We start from the raw sequence: 19,694 nt of genomic DNA on the forward strand, positions 1-19,694 counted from the left end.
ACACCAGGTTAAAGTCCAACAGGTTTATTTGGTAGCAAATACCATAAGCTTTCGGAGCAATGCTCCTTCGTCAGATGGAGTGGTCTCTGTCCTCAAACAGGGCCTCTCAAAATGCTCCCTCCACCCACATTGTCTGTACATTTAAGACCTGGCTGGCTGTAGAGATTTGCATTCTAATCAGTATTCTGTAATTTGATTTCTGTGTCTGTGCCCTGTTTGAGAACAGAGACCACTCCATCTGACGAAGGAGCATTGCTCTGAAAGCTTATGGTATTTGCTACCAAATAAACCTGTTGGACTTTAACCTGGTGTTGTGAGACTTCTTACTGTGCTTACCCCAGTCCAACGCCGGCATCTCCACATCATCTCTTCTCTCTCCACAGATGCTGTCAGACCTGCTGATACTTTTTGTGTCCCTGACGAAGTCGGTAAGTGTGCTTCATTGCATGCAGGATATTCAACATCGATGCATCTGCACTCCTGACCATTTTGTAACTGTTCTGGTGGGGTTGCTGTCAACCCCCTGGTGGGAACCCTCTGGAATGACCATGGATTGGTGGAGCTATCATGCACACGTTTGACTGATTTCTGACAATGATTAAATCTAAATGGCACGTGTCCCTTATAATGAAACAGAAACTCTAACAGAAATTGGGAACAGGACCGGCAAGAGTAGATTCCCTATTTTGATAATGCTGTCAGGAACGATACCAAAAGCTACATCGTTCGAACTTCCCACGCAGTTTTATTTCGGTGGGAGAAAAGTTGGATTAGTGAGGATGAATGTTCCAAAATAATCTCGACACATCGACAGAAAGGAGAGCAGCGACCAGATCGCGACATCGGCGTTTACTGAGAGTCTATTATTCCTCAGGCTAGATCCCCATGCCAGAGATTCCACAATGGCAAAATAGTATGAAGTGAAATGACCCCGAATTACCATTTTGGACGGTTTACAATAGATTTGCTTCTGCCCTTTTCAGTAAATAATTCTGAATGCTTGATCTATCTGTAACTACATTTATAAAATGACCCATTGAGTTCGGTATCTGCAGAAAGTGGCGCTGACGGAAGATTCTGCGAAACAATTCCGGCTGTTCCTGTAAACAGATCTGGGAAATTATTTAAGCTTGTTCAATGCCGCTTTTTCCCCCTTTCACTTAAGATCCCGGTCCGTGGAGGCATCGCTTTCATTTTTAAACACACTTCTCAATGAAAGGGAATATTCATCAGAGCCCAGGTACAAAAAGAGCAGTAAGTTTCCGTGTAGTCTGTGTGTGTTTTGTGTAATCTCTGTGTATATTTTTTGTGTAGTTTGTGTGTGTGTATTCTGTGAACTCTGTGTTTTGTGTAGTCTGTGTGTTTTGTGTAGTCTGTCTGTGTATTTTGTGTAGTCTGTGTGTTTTGTGTAGTCTGTGTGTATTTTGTGTAGTCTGTGTGTATTCTGTGAACTCTGTGTTTTGTGTAGTCTGTGTGTTTTGTGTGGTCTGTGTTTTGTGTAGTATCTGTGTTTTGTGTAGTCTGTCTGTGTATTTTGTGTAGTCTGTGTGTATTTTGTGTAGTCTGTGTGTTTTGTGTAGTCTGTGTGTATTTTGTGTAGTCTGTGTGTGTTTTGTGTAGTTTGTCTGTGTGTATTTTGTGTAGTCTGTGTGTGTTTTGTGTAGTCTGTGTGTATTTTGTGTAGTCTGTGTGTATTTTGTGTAGTCTGTGTGTATTTTGTGTAGTCTGTGTGTGTTTTGTGTAGTCTGTGTGTGTTTTGTGCAGTCTGTGGGGGGAATTTTACCATTTTGAGCCTAAGTGCCGAATCTGGGCGTCACAAAAATCCGCGCCTGGAATCCTCTTTGCAGCGCGCCCATACGCGTTTTGCCGGCTCCGGCCCGATCCGCGCTGTGGGCGGGGCTTAGTGCTGGCGGACCGATTGGAGCTCTGAACTGCGCATGCGCAGTTCGAAAAAATTCTGACCTGGGCTCGTAAAAAAAAGCAGAAAGAGCGGCTCTCTGGCGTTCATCCTCTGGTCGGGGGGGGTGGGGTGGGAGGGGGTGTGACCAATCATCCCCTGGGGGAGGTGGGGGGAGAGGGGGGAGACGTATCACCCCTGGGGTGGGGGGGAAAGAAAGGGGGTATGACGTCTCATCCTCTGGTCGGGGGGGGGAGGGGCGGTCAGCTGCCAGTCTGCGGCCGATCCCTCCTGCCGGAATGGACGTGCGGCCATGCCATCCCACAAAACCTTCAGGCTGAAGCGATTTCTCGCTAAGAAGATGAAGCAGAACCAGCCGATTCCACAGTGGCCGATTCCACAGAGTAAAGTGATACACCATCACTGGTACACTACCAGCCACAGCCACCTCTCCTGCTCTCTTGCCCCTGCAGGGAAGAGTAATCTGTGGCTGGTAGTGTACCAGTGATGGTGCCAGGAGGGATCGGCCGCAGACTGGCAGCCCGACCCCCCCCCCCACCCCCGACCAGAGGAGGATACGTCACACCCCCTCTCCTCCCCCCCAGGGGATGATACGTTACACCCCCTCTCCCCACCCAGGGGATGAGACGTCACACACCCTCCCCTCCCACCCCCCCACACCTCCCCCCCCAGTGGATGAGACGTCACACACCCTCCCCTCCCACCCCCCCACACCCCCCAGGGGATGAGACATCACACCCCCTCTCCTCCTCCCACCCCCCTCCCACCCCGACCAGAGGATGACCTGGGTCAGGGAGCCGTTGCAGTCTCTGACCCCGCTCTTCGGAGGCTGCAGCGGCGACTTCGGACTTTTATTTTGCAGGTCGGTAACAGCGCAGATGCGGAACGGGCCAGAAGACGGTAAAGTGGGATTTGGCGGTAGAGTTGGGCGCGCGGTTCATTAAGTCGATTTAAATGCATGCAAATGCATTTAAGTCGTCAGGCAGCCCGATTCGGGCATGCGCCGGACCTGCGCCAGAATCGGGTGTCGGTAAAGCTGCGATCTGCTCGGATTCGGGTGCAGATCGCGGTATAGGCACGACGCCCAACTTTACTGCGATTTGGTAAAATCAGGCCCTCTGTGTGTGTTTTGTGTAGTCTTTCTGTGTGTGTGTATTTTGTGTAGTTTCTGTGTGTGTTTTGTGCAGTCTGCCTGTGTGTGTGTGTTTTGTGTAGTCTCTGTGTGTGTTTTGTATAGTCTGTGTGTATTTTGTATAGTTTCTGTGTGTGTTTTGTGTAGTCTGTCTGTGTGTGTGTATTTTGTGTAGTCTCTGTGTGTGTTTTGTGTAGTCTGTGTGTATTTTGTGTAGTTTCTGTGTGTGTTTTGTGTAGTCTGTGTGTGTGTTTTGTGTAGTCTGTCTGTGTGTGTGTATTTTGTGTAGTCTCTGTGTGTTGTGTAGTCTGTGTGTATTTTGTGTAGTTTCTGTGTGTGTTTTGTGTAGTCTGTCTGTGTGTTTTGTGTAGTCTGTCTGTGTGTGTATTTTGTGTAGTTTCTGTGTGTGTTTTGTGTAGTCTGTGTGTGTGTTTTGTGTAGTCTGTCTGTGTGTGTGTATTTTGTGTAGTCTCTGTGTGTGTTTTGTGTAGTCTGTGTGTATTTTGTGTAGTTTCTGTGGGTGTTTTGTGTAGTCTGTGTGTGTGTTTTGTGTAGTCTGTGTGTATTTTGTGTAATCTGTGTGTGTGTTTTGTGTAGTCTGTGTGTATTTTGTGTAGTCTCTGTGTGTGTTTTGTGTAGTCTGTGTGTATTTTGTGTAGTTTCTGTGTGTGTTTTGTGTAGTCTGTATGTGTGTGTGTTTTGTGTAGTTTCTGTGTGTGTTTTGTGTAGTCTGTGTGTATTTTGTGTAGTTTCTGTGTGTGTTTTGTGTAGTCTGTGTGTCTGTGTTTTGTGTAGTTTGTGGAGGCGATGTTACTGGCCCATCCAACCAGCCAATTGATGTGGCGAGCCAGTAAGATCGTGCGAGAGGTGAAATATCAAGCTCACACCCGGTTTTACACCTCTTGGGCATTGCAAGCCTGGCATGGCTAGCTTGGCACCTTCGCACTGCTAGCCTTGCACCCTGGCAATGCCCACTAGGTACCTTGTCCCCTGCCCACTGGGCACTAGGCAGTGCCATGGAAGCAAGGCCATAAGGGGGCACAGCCGGAAGGGGGCATGGCCTGAGTGAGCGGGGCTTGAAGGGGGTGGGGCCATGATGGGGGAAGCAGCAGGTGTTCCATGGGGGGGAGGGAAGGGGGTACACTGCTTTAGGATCCAGGAGGGTTAGGAATTGGCCGGGACTATGATCAGGTGATGGGGGTTTGGTGATCAGTCAGGGCAGCAGGGTGATGATGGGGGGGGTGGGACGACGTACGGGGGGTGGGGGAATGACCGTGGCAGAGGGGGTGATGTCCAGGGGGTGGGAGGAGTGCCAGATCTCTTGTACACCTGGGAGATTGGGGCACCCACACAATGGCACCCCTCGAGCTCAGCAGCCAGTTTTCTGGCGTGAATCGGCTCCGCCCACTCCCCCTGCTGGCAAGAATCACAGATTGGCTCTTTTTTTCTAAGTGCCATACAGTTGTGTCTGGAAGCTCGTCCAAAAAATGTGTGATTTTCTCCCGTTTTCACGCTCATGCAGCCCTTAGAATGTTTTTGGTAAGATTGCCCCCTCTGTGTGTGTATGTGTGTCTGTGTCTGTGTGTTGTGTAGTTTGTGTGTGTGTGTATGTGTGGCATAGTCTGTGTGTGTGTGTTGCATAGTCTGTGTGAGTGTGCGCTTATCCATCTGCTCATTTCATGTTTATCATTCTGACAGAAGGAAAATGCTCACATAAATTCTAATCTTCTTGCTTACAACATCTGACGAGAGGTCACAGAGCTGATATGTTTCTTTCTCCACAGATGCTGTCAGAGCTGCTGAGTGTTTCCGGGAGTGGGAAACATCAGGAGCATGTTATATATCCCGTCTGGTTTTCATTTCCATTTTGAGTAGGGGCAGAACTGGGGTGAACAAAACTCCCACCACCCTCCCCCATTCCCCTCCTACCCCCCTCCTTCCCTCACCCACCCTCCTCCTTATCCCCTCTGACCCACATCTCCTCAATCTCCCTCCTAAGCCCCCCTCCTTATCCTACTCCTCATCCCCCGCCTCCTCTTCCTCTCCTCCTCCCTTACTTATCAATCCCCTACACATCACCTCCCTTCACATCACCTCCCTCCACATCACCCCTCTTCCTCATCAGCCCCCTCCTCACCACCCCCCCTCATCATTCCCCCCTGCCCCTCACTCTTCATCTACCCCACCCCATCTCCTCCAATCATCCAATCTATCCAATAAAACCCAGATTCAAATGAGCAGGAGAAATTCTGGAAAATATGTCTCCTGTCCTACCCTCCCTCAATCAGGTGATCACAACCAGTCTAAACATCACATGATCTCCCATTTCCCTTCATCATCCTGGAACATTGATGATTGACTGTTCTCCAGTCATACCAGACCTGACCCACACCAGAACTGACCCATACCAGACCTGACCCATACCAGAACTGACCCACACCAGACCTGACCCACACCAGACCTGACCCACACCAGAACTGACCCACACCAGAACTGACCCACACCAGAACTGACCCATACCAGACCTGACCCACACCAGAACTGACCCACACCAGAACTGACCCACACCAGAACTGACCCATACCAGACTTGACCCATACCAGAACTGACCCATACCAGATCTGACCCATACCAAAACTGACCCATACCAGAACTGACCCATACCAGACCTGACCCATACCAGATCTGACCCATACCAGACCTGACCCATACCAGAACTGACCCATACCAGACCTGACCCACACCAGACCTGACCCACACCAGAACTGACTCATACCAGAACTGACCCATACCAGAACTGACCCATACCAGAACTGACCCATACCAGACCTGACCCATACCAAAACTGACCCATACCAGACCTGACCCATACCAGACCTGACCCATACCAGACCTGAACCATACCAGAACTGACCCATACCAGACCTGACCCATACCAGACCTGAACCATACCAGAACTGACCCATACCAGACCTGACCCATACCAAAACTGACCCATACCAGACCTGACCCATACCAGACCTGACCCATACCAGACCTGAACCATACCAGAACTGACCCATACCAGAACTGACTCATACCAGAACTGACCCATACCAGAACTGACCCATACCAGAACTGACCAATACCAGACCTGACCCATACCAGACCTGACCCATACCAGACCTGACTCATACCAAAACTGACCCAGACCTGACCCATACCAGAACTGACCCATACCAGAACTGACCAATGCCAGACCTGACCCATACCAGAACTGACCCATACCAGACCTGACCCATACCAGACCTGACCCATACCAGACCTGACCCATACCAGAACTGACCCATACCAGACCTGACCCATACCAGAACTGACCCATACCAGACCTGACCCATACCAAAACTGACCCATACCAGACCTGACCCATTCTAGGTGTCCGCAAGTGGCCCAGACCATCAAGATTAGGGATTTTGGGCCCAGACGAGTGCAGTACACTAAGGAAATAGGGATGGCAGATTATAAGGACCAATAATTGGTTAAAACTAATTTGATGGAAAGCTGCCCGATCACGTTTTCTTTAACTATAGCAGTGCTAATGAATTTAAACATAGATGTGTACGAGTGTGTGACTGTGTTGTACTGTTTGGAACCATCTTCTGCAAATGGCAATTGATATATTAATTGTATATTCTAAAGGGCGATTGATAGATTCTTATGATCCAAAGTGTTGAAGAACATGGGGCAATCTCACAAAGTTCCTTCCTTTGATTTGCCTTTAGGTTTTAAAGTTTAAAGTTTATTTATTAGTCACAAGTAGGCTTACATTCACACTGCAGTGAAGTTATTGTGAAAATCCTCTAGTTGCCACACTCCGGCGCCTGTTCGGGTACACTGAGGGAGAATTTAGCATGGCCAATCCACCTAACCTGCACATCTTTTGGACTGTGGGAGGAAACCGGAGCACCCGGAGGAAACCCATGCAGACACGGGGAGAATGTGCAAACTCCACACAGACAGTGACCCAAGCCGGGACTCGAACCTGGGTCCCTGGCGCAGTGAGGCAGCAGTGCTAGCCACTGTGCCACCGTGCCTCCCCCGGCTGATTGCTGTCCACTCCCCTCGATTTTCTCATATTTCTGGAACTTTATCATCTTCCTCTCCTGTGAACTGCAGTACAAAGGAAATAATTAAGGAGTCTGCCATTTCCCAATTTTTAATTACAGTGTTATCTGCATCTCTCTTTAAAGGACCCAAATTACTCTTAGCTATCCTCGCTTTCTTTAAATGCTTGTAAAAAAATCTCTTCTTTCCATTGAAAGCTATTTAAAAATATGAGGTTCCAATAAATAGATTTCCAGCATCTGCTCTCAGTGAAATGGCACAAGTTACCACTATAAATGTTTCAGGTAAAAGCTAACAGCTGAACTCAAATGTTTGTGACTTAGGAAAATTACAATGGTGTGCAGCCCTTCAACTCTTGTTGGATTTCTGCGAACTTTTGCCCTCTGAAATTCCAACACCAGTATTAATTTAATTATTTTAAACAATTGAAATTAAATCAATATGTATTTGCATATAGTGTTCCATTGTTTAATTTGAAGCTCTATGAGCGCTACTTAAGAAACAGTTTTACACAAGAAAATATATAATAAAACCATTGTACTTTGTTTTTTCAATGGAGAACATCCAATCAATGTTGCTATGAATAGTCTCTTATTTTAGCCATGATAATTAATGATTTCTACTGTGAAAACTGTTGTGATTGTGACTACCATCACAAAGATATAAGGGGCGATTTTACCAAAATAAGTGCTGAACAAATGTGAAAACAGGAGAGAATCGCACCCTTTTTTGGGGTGAGCTCTCAGATGCAATCATGCGGCACTTAGTGCAAAAAGAGAGGCAAAGTGTGATTCACGACAGTAAGGGGAGCGGACGGAATCTATTCTCATCAGGAAGCCGGCTGCTGACTGCGAGGAGCACTATTGCACACACACCTTGATCTCTGAGTGTACTGTGTACAAGTGCACAGAGAACACTGAGAGATCTATTAATGATTGCTGGACTCCATCCTCGATCGCTGGCCTCTCCCTTCAATCGCTGGCCCTTCCGGCCAATCACTGTCCACTCCCCTCGATCGCTGGTCTCCCCAGCCGATCTCTGGCTTCTCCCCTCGATTGATTGCCTCCCTGGATGATCACTGAACTCCCAGACCCATCTCTGTCCTCCCTAGATGATCGCTGGCTTCCTCATCTGATCGCCACCCCCATACCCCTCCACCCCCGGCTGATTGCCACCTCCATTCCCTGCCTCCCGGCCGATTGCTGCCCCGATAGCCAGGCTGGCACTGCCAAAGGAGCACTGTTCCCCCTCCCCCGACCACCTGCGGGGCCTCCAGTCACACGGTGAGGCCATCACATCCGGTCCCCATTTCTGGTGATCCTTGCCAGGGAGGATCTACACCTCTGAGGCCGTTAAGGCAAGTGAGCCTGAACAATTCTGTCCTGGGCTCACTAATAACATTGAAATGCAGATTGAAATATTTACATCAGCCTCGCACCCTTCCCGGACGAACCTGCTTTTTCGCCTCTCTTGCGATCTTACCGGCTCGCCCCGACGATTGACCATTGTGACGAGCGGTAAGATCGCCCCCAGATTCTTTACCTCAGTACTATCCCGTTCATCAGGGCTTGGAGTCGAATTATTCACACTTTTGTGAACTGCAACATTTATTTATTCACACGGCTCAAATATTACCATCTTTTCCCCCGAAGTCGAAGGACGTGCATTCAAACACTGCAGATGTAAGCATCGGACCTCGGCCGACAATTTGATTCAATACTAGCTTGATTCCCAGATGGGTAGTTAAACCAAGGTCATGTTTACCAATTTAGCCAGTTATAAAAGATCCTGGGCTATTATCTGGAATCTGTGGTACATGTTTCAGACTGCTGTTCTAATTGCAGCATAAGCATAAGTGGAGACCACACTGCTCGGATCACAAGTAGGCATGTGCAGATAACCATGTAAGTGCTTGATCTATTTTTGAGCACAAGACTCAGGAACCCGAGCACCCAGTCTCAATTAATTGTGCCAAATAAATATAGCATTTGAGTGCAAAACAAATGTCTCCAAAACTGATTATGTGCCAGTAATGATACAGTAATATCCCAATATTTTAAACAGGTTCTTGAAAGTCCCGGAAAAGAATGGCTACTTACCATTTTCCAAGAATTCTTTGTTTTATTGTGATTTCCTTCTTTGTGACCATTATAGCTGGTGGTGAGTAATACCAGTATATAACTTCTGCCATATTCAATGTTTCTATTACGTGCCTCTGTACCATAAAGGATAAATGCTAATAGATCATTATATTTATTTCAGACGCATTTATAAATGTCTGGTGTAAGAATCCAGTCACAGGGATCCATAACAAACGCACTGTTTTGGCTTGTGAGTACAAGTCAATGAAGAAGAAAGAATGTAACTGTAGCTGGACTCACATGACAATGAATCCTACTGGAATCCCATGTACATCCAATAAAAAAGCAAATGCCCCGGAAAGAAGAAGGTGTCTCACAGATTCAGGAAATGTAACATTGATAATTGAGAAAACGGAAATTTTGGATGAAGGGAAATATCAGCTTCTCGTAGACTGTGAATCAAGTGGTTATAAAACAGCAGATACCGAACTTTTGGTGAAAGGTAGGTAAAGAAAATCCCTTTTTGTCACCAGAACAGTACAAGAGATTGAAATATTTCAAATCAAGCATTGAAGATGAAAACTAATAGGGTTACATCAATATTTATAATATTGGTCTTTTCTGTGTCAGTATGGTCTCATGTTCCTAAGGATAGATAAATACTTGTGATGATTTAACGTTGCTAGCCATGTACGTCTGAAGTTGGCTATAATGTTGTTGGCATAAAATCAGACAGAATCCCTGTTTCTGGTTGATTCCAATAATACCTTCTGAAAGTATGTATGAGTAGACATTGGGTGACAAAGCAATTGAGCTTGGTTTTAAGGCCCCAGTGGTTGAAGCTCATGTCATAATTTACTTTCAGGATTCACAAATGACAAACAACCACCTTGGCTGAGGTACTGGAGAGGCCTTTTAAACATCCTGCTTCCAGAAAGTGCTGCTCCTGGGTCAGCTGGCTCAACTGCAGCCCACACCCGCGCACCAATGAAGATCTTGCCTTGTGGGCACTTTCTCCAGAGGCAGGCTTGCTGAGCCATGAATTTTCCCAATCCCATTGCCAACCTCATGGATGAAAATTTAGACCTACTATCCCAATATTTCTACACAGAATGCATTCACCTGCATTCACTCCATCATTCAAGAGTAATGGATCTTTATAGAGTAATGGATGTCTGGGCTCTTAGACAAGCATACATCATGAACCTTAGCTGCAAACCGAGGAAGCCCTATTACACTTGTTAAATAGCTGCACCCCAGAGAAAACATTGCTTCACTGACAGCTCTAGTCTGATCTATGTGGTCAATTTCACTCTTTTTATAGAAAACTAAGCAGTTTGAAGAGTTTGTGATTTCTGTTATTGATACTTTAAAGGGTCTTACTGATTGATATTTTTATTCCCTTATCATAATGTGACTTCCTTAACACAGTAGAAAGTAATGAACGAATGAATTTTTTAAAGCTTATTTTACACACCCTGCTGTCATTATAGGGCTCATTGCTGTACTATGCAGTTTATAAATAGGTCAATAAGCATTGCAGTACCATAGCTTGGTATAGGGGACACCAGGGGCCTTGAGAGGTAGTGGAGAGACAAAAGTTGACATGGGTGTATGAGGGTCCATCGGACCATCGGGGTGGGTAGAGTGGCATCATTTGGCATTGGGGGAATGAGGGGCCATGGGGCTGGGTGCAGGGGCATAGTTTGTTATAAAGGGCTTGAAGAGGATCTTTGGCACTCACCTTTTTAAAAGTCCCCTTGTGAAAAGTAGAGTTCATGAGGAGACCATTGGAGGGGGATGAACCATAACTCATGAAAGACTGTGTCCAACTCCATGAATATATTGGAGGACTAGGATGTGCCGAGCTCCACAATGAATGGGGAGTTCCGGCTGTCAATGTTTGACAGTCACAAGCCAGCATCCTTTAAAGGCACTTCTGGAAGTCAGACAGCCCAGAGATAGGATTGGAAATCCCAGAATTGGTCCCGCCTGTCATTTTTAAAGAGGCCATCATGAATCAGTGGAAACTCAGCCTATAATGTTTGTGATGCTACTGGAACGATTGGTGTTGGTCTTGTTAAATCCAGCTGTACATCACTAACTTGGATTTGCAACATTAAACTTGTAAAACATGTTTTCAGCCAGATATACCGTACCGCAAGTAACCAAAAGCGACCGAGGTGGTGAGAAAGGTCTTTCTTGTACCACAGTTGGATATCCTTTGGCAGAACTTCACTGGCAGATTGAAAATGGAACCAAATTAACTGCTAATTCCAGCATAATACAAATGGAAGATAAGTTGTACAACATCACTACTTACATTTCAGTCATTGACGAAGGGTATTGCATAAACTACAGTTGCTCTGTATGCATTGAAAATGCATGCACATCTGCAAGTAAGTTTATGCAAGCTTTTTTTTCCCATGATTTTCATTGCCTAGTACACATGTAGGAAAGAAAAGATATGGACTGAGGGAAATATCTCTGCAAATGATGCTAACCCAAGAGCTCACATACAATAAAATCATTAGTGAGTTGTGGTTGCCTTGAGCACTGCAAATGCAAAGTGCTCACGGGTATAGTGCAAAACATATTTAACAAAATGTGGTAGGCTGACAATCTGAAGGGAAAAATTAAAGTGAGGTTATTGATCTACAGGGACCCAGGTTTAATTCCTGGCTTGAGTCACTGGCTATGAGGAGACTACATGTTCTCCCCATGTCTGTGTGGGTTTCCTCCCACAGTCTGAAAGATGTGCTGGTTAGGTGCATTGGCTATGCTAAATTCTCCCTCGATGTATCCGAACAGGTGCCGGAGTGTGGCGACTCGGAGGTTTTCACAGTAACTTCATTGCTGTGTTAATGTAAGCCTACTTGTGACACTAATAAATAAACTTTTAACTAAGCTTTAATGGTGGTCTCCCACTAGCATTGTTTTCTGCATGGCGAAATTCTATAAGGACAGAAGCGTTATTCTATTTAACACAGAAAGTGGAGCTTTCTTTAACATTACTTGCTCCATTGAGGCACATAGCTACATCTTGAGGAAATGTCATGGCTAATAGAAGTTAAGGAACTCCGAAGATTAAGATAAATTAAAATGACTTGTTTCTCTGTTGATTGGAGGCAGATCAGAAATGTTACAATATATACTACTGCCTCACAGCGCCAGGGACCCGGGTTCGATTCCCGGCTTGGGTCACTGTCTGGCGGAGTTTGCCCGTTCTCCCCGTGTCTGCGTGGGTTTCCTTCGGCTGCTCCGCTTTCCTCCCGCAGTCCGAAAGACACGATGGTTAGGTGCGTTGGCCATGCTAAATTCTTCCTCAGTGTACCCGAATAGGCGCCGGATTGTGGCGACTCGGCGATTTTAACAGTAACTTCATTGCAGTGTTAATGTAAGCCTACTTATGACATTAGTAAATAAATATAAATAAATATAAATATATAAATATGCGCATCTCTTTAAGGTAGTGTTTGCTGTATTTCTTAAGTGAGAGATATGATTGCCGGGAAATATGGGGAAAAGCCAGCACTGTAAGGAATGGACTCTTGAGTTTTAAGTTGAGGCATTTCTTTGAGATGGAACAGAAAGCATGGTGTTTTGGAACAAAACTCTTTGGTACTTAACATGGGACTTCCCACTTTGATACTGTCTGGAGAAAGTATTCCCAAACCCCAACTACTTTCACCATGAGCAACATAAAATTCAAACTGCACTCTCCCAAAATAGCTCAAAAATTCCCCCAGAGGAGATTTTGTTTATAATACAATCCCAGAATTGAATTATTTCCCATGCACCCTAATTCAATTACCATTGGCTCCACAAAACACAAACTGATTTGCATTTTCCTGTGGATGGGCCCACTATTACTTAGAACTTTAACAATGCCATAAAAGGGAACACCATTTTATTCTATAAAGTATAGATGTTTTAAGGAAAATACTCATCCTAATTCTGTATTCATTTGTAAGGCTAAGAAAACATGTGGCTTTGGTTTGATGTTAGCAACCCTCAGCAGTAGTTCTTGGTACTTCTGAAGCTGCCATGAATTTATGTCACAAATTTCTGAACCATTCCAGATGGCAAAGCTGTGTCTCTGGAAGCCGGAGAATGTGAAGTCTAGCACTGAGCCTGAGAACCTGAGAAACTCCGCAATAATGTTAGGAAAATGGGAGGCCCAGTAGCTCTTGTGGATAGGCAAGACTGCTCTGACTGGAAGTGAATGGTTGGAGATGTCAATGGGGACATGTCAAGGGAGGACAAGTAATCAGGTCCAAGCTTGGAGTTTGGTTAGAGAGGAATCTCTTTTTCAATTGAGAGAAAAGGCTGGATGCTCGCGGCCGTTGAGTAGGAGTTTGGGGATCCATTAAAATCATCGATTGATCAAAAATACTAAATAGCATATCATTTAAGTGTGACATTCAGATTGCAAGAGGACCCAGACTCATTTTTTAATGTTACATTTGTAATGTAGTGGGAAAAGTGAACACAATGTCTGATATAATAAAAGCGAAGTACTGCAAATACTGGGAATTTGAAATAGAAATAGAAAATGCTGGAAAAGCTCAGCAGGTCAGGCAGCATCTGTGTACAGAGAAGCAGAACTCTGTAGAAGAGTCATGTGTCTGTTTCTCATGTTGCTATTGTGTAGTCAGGTCCCAGCATAATAGATTGTAACTTCTATAATTTGTTTCCAGAGGTGGATGAACAGAGTCACAGCGTTGCCATTTAACTTTCAATAAAATAATAAAACATTTATTAAACAAGAAGATGTTAACTATAATACATTATTCATTCAGCCAACTCTACCTTTTATAGATCTATAGAGATTTGTTAGGATAACACAAATTACAAATTTATCTTAGGCTCTGTAATGTTATCATGCAAATCAACAGGGCCAACTGTGGCCCCAGACAAACCATACTCTGAAACCAAGTGACCTGATGCCACCCAAAACAACTTCTGTGGATTTCTCATCAAATCCCCCCTCAGATGCTTTTCACACTCTGAACCAACTGATCTCATTGGAACTCTGATGTCCATATGAGGGTTTCCAAACTCCCCTCTCAAAGAACATGCCTGAAATCTTGCCCGAAGCAGAACATTCTCTCAGATGCCTTCACCAAGGATCCACCTCCAGCATTTCAATCTCTCCATACTGATATGCCTTGGATTTGCCACTTGCATTCAAGCTTCCACACCTTGCCAACAGAACACCACTGCTTCACAGGCTGGTTTAAGGTGCCACCAAACTTTTGATTTACCTCGGATGTCTGGCTTCTCACCTAGCTGACCTTAAATCTGGTTCTTGCAGCTGTCCCTTTAATTCAGAATACTTCCTCTGCTTCTTACTTGAATTCTCCTGGACAGGACCTTGAGTTTTTCCAGCTTTTTCTGTTTTTATTCCAGTGCCTACTATACTTTGTTCCTGAATAAAACCCATCAACATACTTCTGCACAATATGTATTTTTTAAAATTTCTTTTATGATGTGGACAGTATTGAATATTTTAGATGACAAGCATTTTTTAAAAATCTGCGATCTTAGTTAAATTGTTATATCACTTCTGCTCCTTATTGCACTCTAGGCAGTAAGTCCCCGTTTCCACTTGCCATGTCCTGCTGCAAACTAGTAATATCGCTGAACCCCAACCTGCGGTTGACACTATCTGTCAATTTGTTCCTGTTTCCTGAGTCCAAAATGAACATCACTAATTCCTATTCATTGAGTGCCACTTAATTCTGATAATGTGGCCAAGGGCAATGTCTAATCGAAGGAAGCACTTAGGCACAATTGTATAACTAAGTCATTGCTACATAATTCATTTAACCCATGGCACTGTGATCTCATAAATTAATATAATATGCTCCGTCCTATTTTGCACAAAAGATGTTTGAAGTAAAGCTCTCAGAGTACATGATATAAATTGTAATTAAACATGCCAATTATATACCTGTCATTTCAGGATTGGACAATCCTAAAACGGAAGGAAACTATCAGCAACAAGAACCAAAAATCAGAAAATCTACTGGTGTTTATTTCTCTCTGGGCTTCGTCATCGTAATTTTCGCACTTCTGGCAATGATGGTGCCCCTTTACTGGAGAAATCAAATTTCTCAAGGTACAATATTAGTTCAAATAAGGGCAATGGCAGAGCTGTTTTTGCTGAGGAGCTTTCCAAGATTACATTTTCCTTCTCCAAAGCTGCATTAAAGTCCGCTCCCATCCCCCCACTCCACCCCCTCCCAACCACTCTTCCTCCCTCTGACTTACGGGGCAGAATTTAATCATTCCCTAAAGGCAGGTTTGAAGATTGGATGGCCAGTTAAATAAACCGGTTGACCTCTCTGTCGCCCTTTCCACATTGGGCTCTCCCTCACCCAAGGTCTTCCCTCTCTCCCCCTTGTTTGTTCCTCCCCCCTCCATCTTCTCTAACAAATTCTCCCGATCACCTTGGAGACACCCTTCGCATTCTCGCCTAAAGACCCCCAGTACATACCTGCATCTAGCTCCAGGGCTTTGCGCTGGGGACTCCCTGTAGTCCCATCTCAATTAGCTTGGCCAACTGCTCTCTGATGCAAGATTTCCACCTGAGTGATAAAGTGAAAGCCACACCTCCAGCCAATTAACACTCGTTAAATGGCTGAGGGATGGCCGACATCAGCAAGGATACGTTCTCTACCAACTCTTCAGGTATTGTAAACACCACTCCTGTTAAATTCTGCCCAGGGTGTAAAATTGCACTCTATACCTGTCAACGTGACCACTTTTCACATTAAATATAGGCAGCCTATATGAAAATAAGATGGTCATAGCTGTGTTTAGTCCAGTTTTCTCCCAGTGTCACTATCACGTTTGCTCAGCACCAAAAACAACTCACATTTATATTGTCCCTTTAACAGAATAAAACATCCACACGGGGGCACAGTGGTTAGCACTGCTGCCTCACGGCACTGGGAATCCAGGTTCAGTTCCGGCTTTGGGTGGCTATCTCTGTGGAGTTTGTACATTCCCCCCGTATCTGCCTGGGTTACCTCTGGGTGCCCCAGTTTCCTCCGTCACTCCAAAGATCTGTGGGTTACATTGATTGGCCATGCTAAATTTCCCCTTAGTGTCAGAGGGATTAGCAGGGTAAATATGTGGGGTTACGGGGGTAGGGCCTGGGTGAGATTGTTCTCGGTGCAGACTCAATGGGCCTAATGGACTCCTTCTGCATTGTATGATTCTATGATAAATCTAAAGCACTTCACAGGAGTGCAAGCAGATGAAAATTAATGTAATTCTAAAGGAGAAAGGTGGAGAATCAATTAGGTTTTAGGAGAGAATTCCAGAGCTTAGGGCGAAGGCAGTCAAAAGCCTAGCTACCAATGGTGGAGATGCAAAAAGGGCCAAGAACCCTTGGAATGAAACATTCTCGGAAGGCTGTAGGGATGGCAGAGTCTGTAAGGGTAGATAGAGAGGGCTGAGGATAAAAAGGATTTAAGTACATGTTTGACAATTTTTACTATGGGGTCTGGGAGCTAATGTAGGTCAGCGAGCATTGGGTTGGTGTGTGTGGGGAATGGGGGGGGAGTGCATGGCTTGCAGGTGAGTGAATAGGATTTGATGCTAGTTGGATTATAGACACCAGAACTCACATTTATGGAGGGTGAAAGATGTGAGGCCAGCCAGGAGAGGACTGGTATATTTGAGATTGGAGGGAATGAAAGCATTAATGAGAGTTTGAGCAGCAGATGGACTGAGGCAATGACAAAGATAGGTGGAAACAGTCAATCTTGATGATGGAAAGGTTATTCCAGCTAAAGCCATTGAATAGCATTCAGCAAATGAAATTTTGATTGATATTCGTTCACCTTAACTGAAAGACACTAAGTATAATATTAACGTCCCCAGTAGCTGCTCTGGCTGACATCAGCTGATTGAATTCCAACAACTGCATCTGGGCCAGGATTCTCCCCAAAAAATTCTAAATCCTCAGTTCATGTGAAAACGGTAATAACTCTCCCGTCGATTTCTTTCGCGGGATTTTCAGATTGAATCTCCCACACTCTGAGCACTGCAGAGTGCACTAGCGGGATTCCCTCTGAAAATCAGAGGCACGGCCTATTCCGACCGAGAGGCCGGCACCAGAGGGACGAGCGGGCCACTGCGCAGGCGCTGATCTGTCAGTATGGAGATTGGCGCGTGCTCACTCACCCCGCATTGCCAGCCTCCTGATCACTGGCCAGCCAGGAGAATCCCCATTGAACCACCATCCCCCTCTCCCCACCACCACCCCCCGATCGCTGGCCTTCCGGGCCTCTTCAGGCCAACCCGATGTCTTCCCACCCCCCGGCAGTCCCGACAAACCCCCCCACCCCAGCAGCTGTAACTCCCCCAGTAGCCCTGACCCCCTCCATCCACCCCAATGACCCCGATGGCCATCCCCGATCACCATCTTCCCTCCTTCTACCAGCAATCCCATTGCAGAGTGGCAGTGGGACACCCCCACTGATCGCCCCCTATGGCCCCCTATAGGCCCTGACCCCAATAGGCCCTGCCCCCTCTGGCCCCTGCCCCCTTGGCACTGCCTGATGCCTAATGGGCAGTGCCAATGTGCCCCTTGGCCATTGCCAGTTTGCCTCTTGGGCACTGCCAGGCTGGCCCTGCCCTGCTGGCACTGCCCAGATGCCACCCACCTCACTCTGACCTACTGGGACTCTGTTCCCTCCAGTAGGGTCCCCATCCACGGGGAGCAGTAGGAAACCCTGCTGGAGTGAACCATACCATACTCTCGCGGGCCCAGAGACTTCAGTCCAGGCCCGCTAATGATATGCTACTCACAATTTAAATATTGAAATCAGCTCCATGCCAATTTCAGGCGCAGAGCTGATGGCGCTAAAAATCTTGACCCCTGAGATGCACAGAGGCTCAGGGGGTCCCGAAACAGCCTTCTGACGTCCCCTGGCCCATTACACTACTAGAGCAGTGCAGCGGGCTGGAAGAATCTCCCCCCTTGATCTTTATTCCTTGGTACTCGATGTCGGATCGGATCATTGAGTGCTCCAGCTTGCTATGCTCATGGGGCTGCAGGGAACTGATTTTTAAAATTGACCAATAATTTTATTTTCCAAATGATAATTAGAACATTAAACTAAGAACTTTAATGTATTGACAACCACATATAAAGCAACGCTAAGTGGGGCTGTAACTTTTTAGATTGTTGCACTACTAACTAACATGCCTTGTTCGTGCTTTAACGCAATGACCAGAAAGAAGAATGGCAGGAAAGTATTCAATGTATGATGTTATGTATGAGAGTAATCTATTGCTAACATAAAAGCTGCTTGAAAACTAATATTTTCATTTTCACTAAAGCGTTCATGAGGCCACGATCCAAATCAGCAACATCAGACTTAATCGGTATGCAACTCTCTCAGAATATATTTTATAATTTGCAATGAGAAGTAGTCCTTTACATTTCATTATTGAACTTTATTTCCAACAGAGAATGCTGAATAAGGAAGACCTGGACGATATTGATCTTAGGAATAAATTTTCTGCTAATCTGCCAGGCTTCATGAAAAATTGTGCCAATGCATTAATAGGCACTTGTTTTTAAAATATGTAATCACATTGTAACCATGAAAATTATTAATGCAATCTGTGTGGTTAATATATTGTCAATTACATTGATAAATTTGTTTCCTGTCATGTTGATTACACAGTTGGGTTGTAATTGTTTTCAAGCACATGTAAATAAGGGATCACTGGAATATTGGGGATGATAAACTTGTGAAACCAAATAAGTGAATAAAGAAAAGCTCTATTCTTTGGTTCCAGCTTCCCCAACTGACTTGGATCCTTTTGACATGTGTGAACACTGAAGAAGTAAGAGGTCTAATTGGTTAGAATAGGCTATCACTGCAGCTGCAGTTGATGGAAACTGCAATTCTTGCTATTTGCCGGCTCACATTTCTTGGAATTGCAGTAGAGTCCCAATCTCAAAAATAAGTGTGGTGATTCATGAAATGGTTGCAAAATTCCACAGCTATATTCAGCATGTCCCTATTTACGGGTAGCACGCTGACACAGTGGTTAGCACTGTTGCCTCACAACGCCAGAGATCCGGGTTCAATTCCGGCCTTGTGTGACTGTCTGTCTGTGTGGAGTTTGTACATTCCCCCGGAGTCTGCGTGGGTTTCCTCCGGGTGCTCCGGTTTCCTTCCACAGTCCAAAGGTGTGCAGGTTAGGTGGATTGGCCATCCTAAATTGCCACTTACCATTTTAATTCTAAGTGCCATTCAGACTTCAAACTGGGAGTGTTTGAGATCTGACTTTTTCGCCCATTCTCAGGCACCCCCATAAGCACTCTGCCTGAAAAAATATCAGCGATTCCAAATCACGCTGTAGAAGCCTGTGGGCGGGGTTTAACGTGCCCGAAATCCTGCAGCTCTGATCGGCCCCTCCAACTGCG

General features: G+C 45.4%; 1 protein-coding gene across 5 annotated transcripts; it reads left to right on the plus strand.

The window, feature by feature from the left end:
- The first annotated feature begins 516 nt into the window (after window positions 1-516).
- On the plus strand, window positions 517-19,064 carry LOC144501612 (programmed cell death 1 ligand 2-like). Of its 5 annotated transcripts, none has more exons than XM_078225485.1 (7): window positions 633-1,240; window positions 9,219-9,314; window positions 9,417-9,737; window positions 11,380-11,634; window positions 15,204-15,359; window positions 18,596-18,640; window positions 18,726-19,064. In XM_078225485.1, the coding sequence occupies exons 2-7, from the start codon at window positions 9,242-9,244 to the stop codon at window positions 18,737-18,739; spliced, it is 864 nt and encodes a 287-aa protein (XP_078081611.1). In that variant the 5' UTR covers window positions 633-1,240; window positions 9,219-9,241; the 3' UTR covers window positions 18,740-19,064. The 5 variants fall into 5 exon arrangements, with proteins under 5 accessions (XP_078081614.1, XP_078081611.1, XP_078081615.1 ...); XM_078225486.1 differs by having other exon boundaries at window positions 654-1,254; XM_078225487.1 differs by having other exon boundaries at window positions 1,114-1,171; window positions 18,726-19,054.
- The last annotated feature ends 630 nt before the right edge of the window (window positions 19,065-19,694 follow it).

Source organism: Mustelus asterias, chromosome 12 (genome assembly GCF_964213995.1).
Source record: "Mustelus asterias chromosome 12, sMusAst1.hap1.1, whole genome shotgun sequence".
Classification (NCBI taxonomy): domain Eukaryota; kingdom Metazoa; phylum Chordata; class Chondrichthyes; order Carcharhiniformes; family Triakidae; genus Mustelus; species Mustelus asterias.

Coding starts and splice junctions, on each gene's coding strand:
- LOC144501612 (XM_078225485.1), top strand. CDS start 9,242: ATGGCTACTTACCATTTTCCAAGAATTCTTTGTTTTATTGTGATTTCC. Junction 9,738..11,379: donor TACCGAACTTTTGGTGAAAG/GTAGGTAAAGAA, acceptor ACATGTTTTCAG/CCAGATATACCGTACCGCAA. Junction 11,635..15,203: donor AAATGCATGCACATCTGCAA/GTAAGTTTATGC, acceptor CTGTCATTTCAG/GATTGGACAATCCTAAAACG.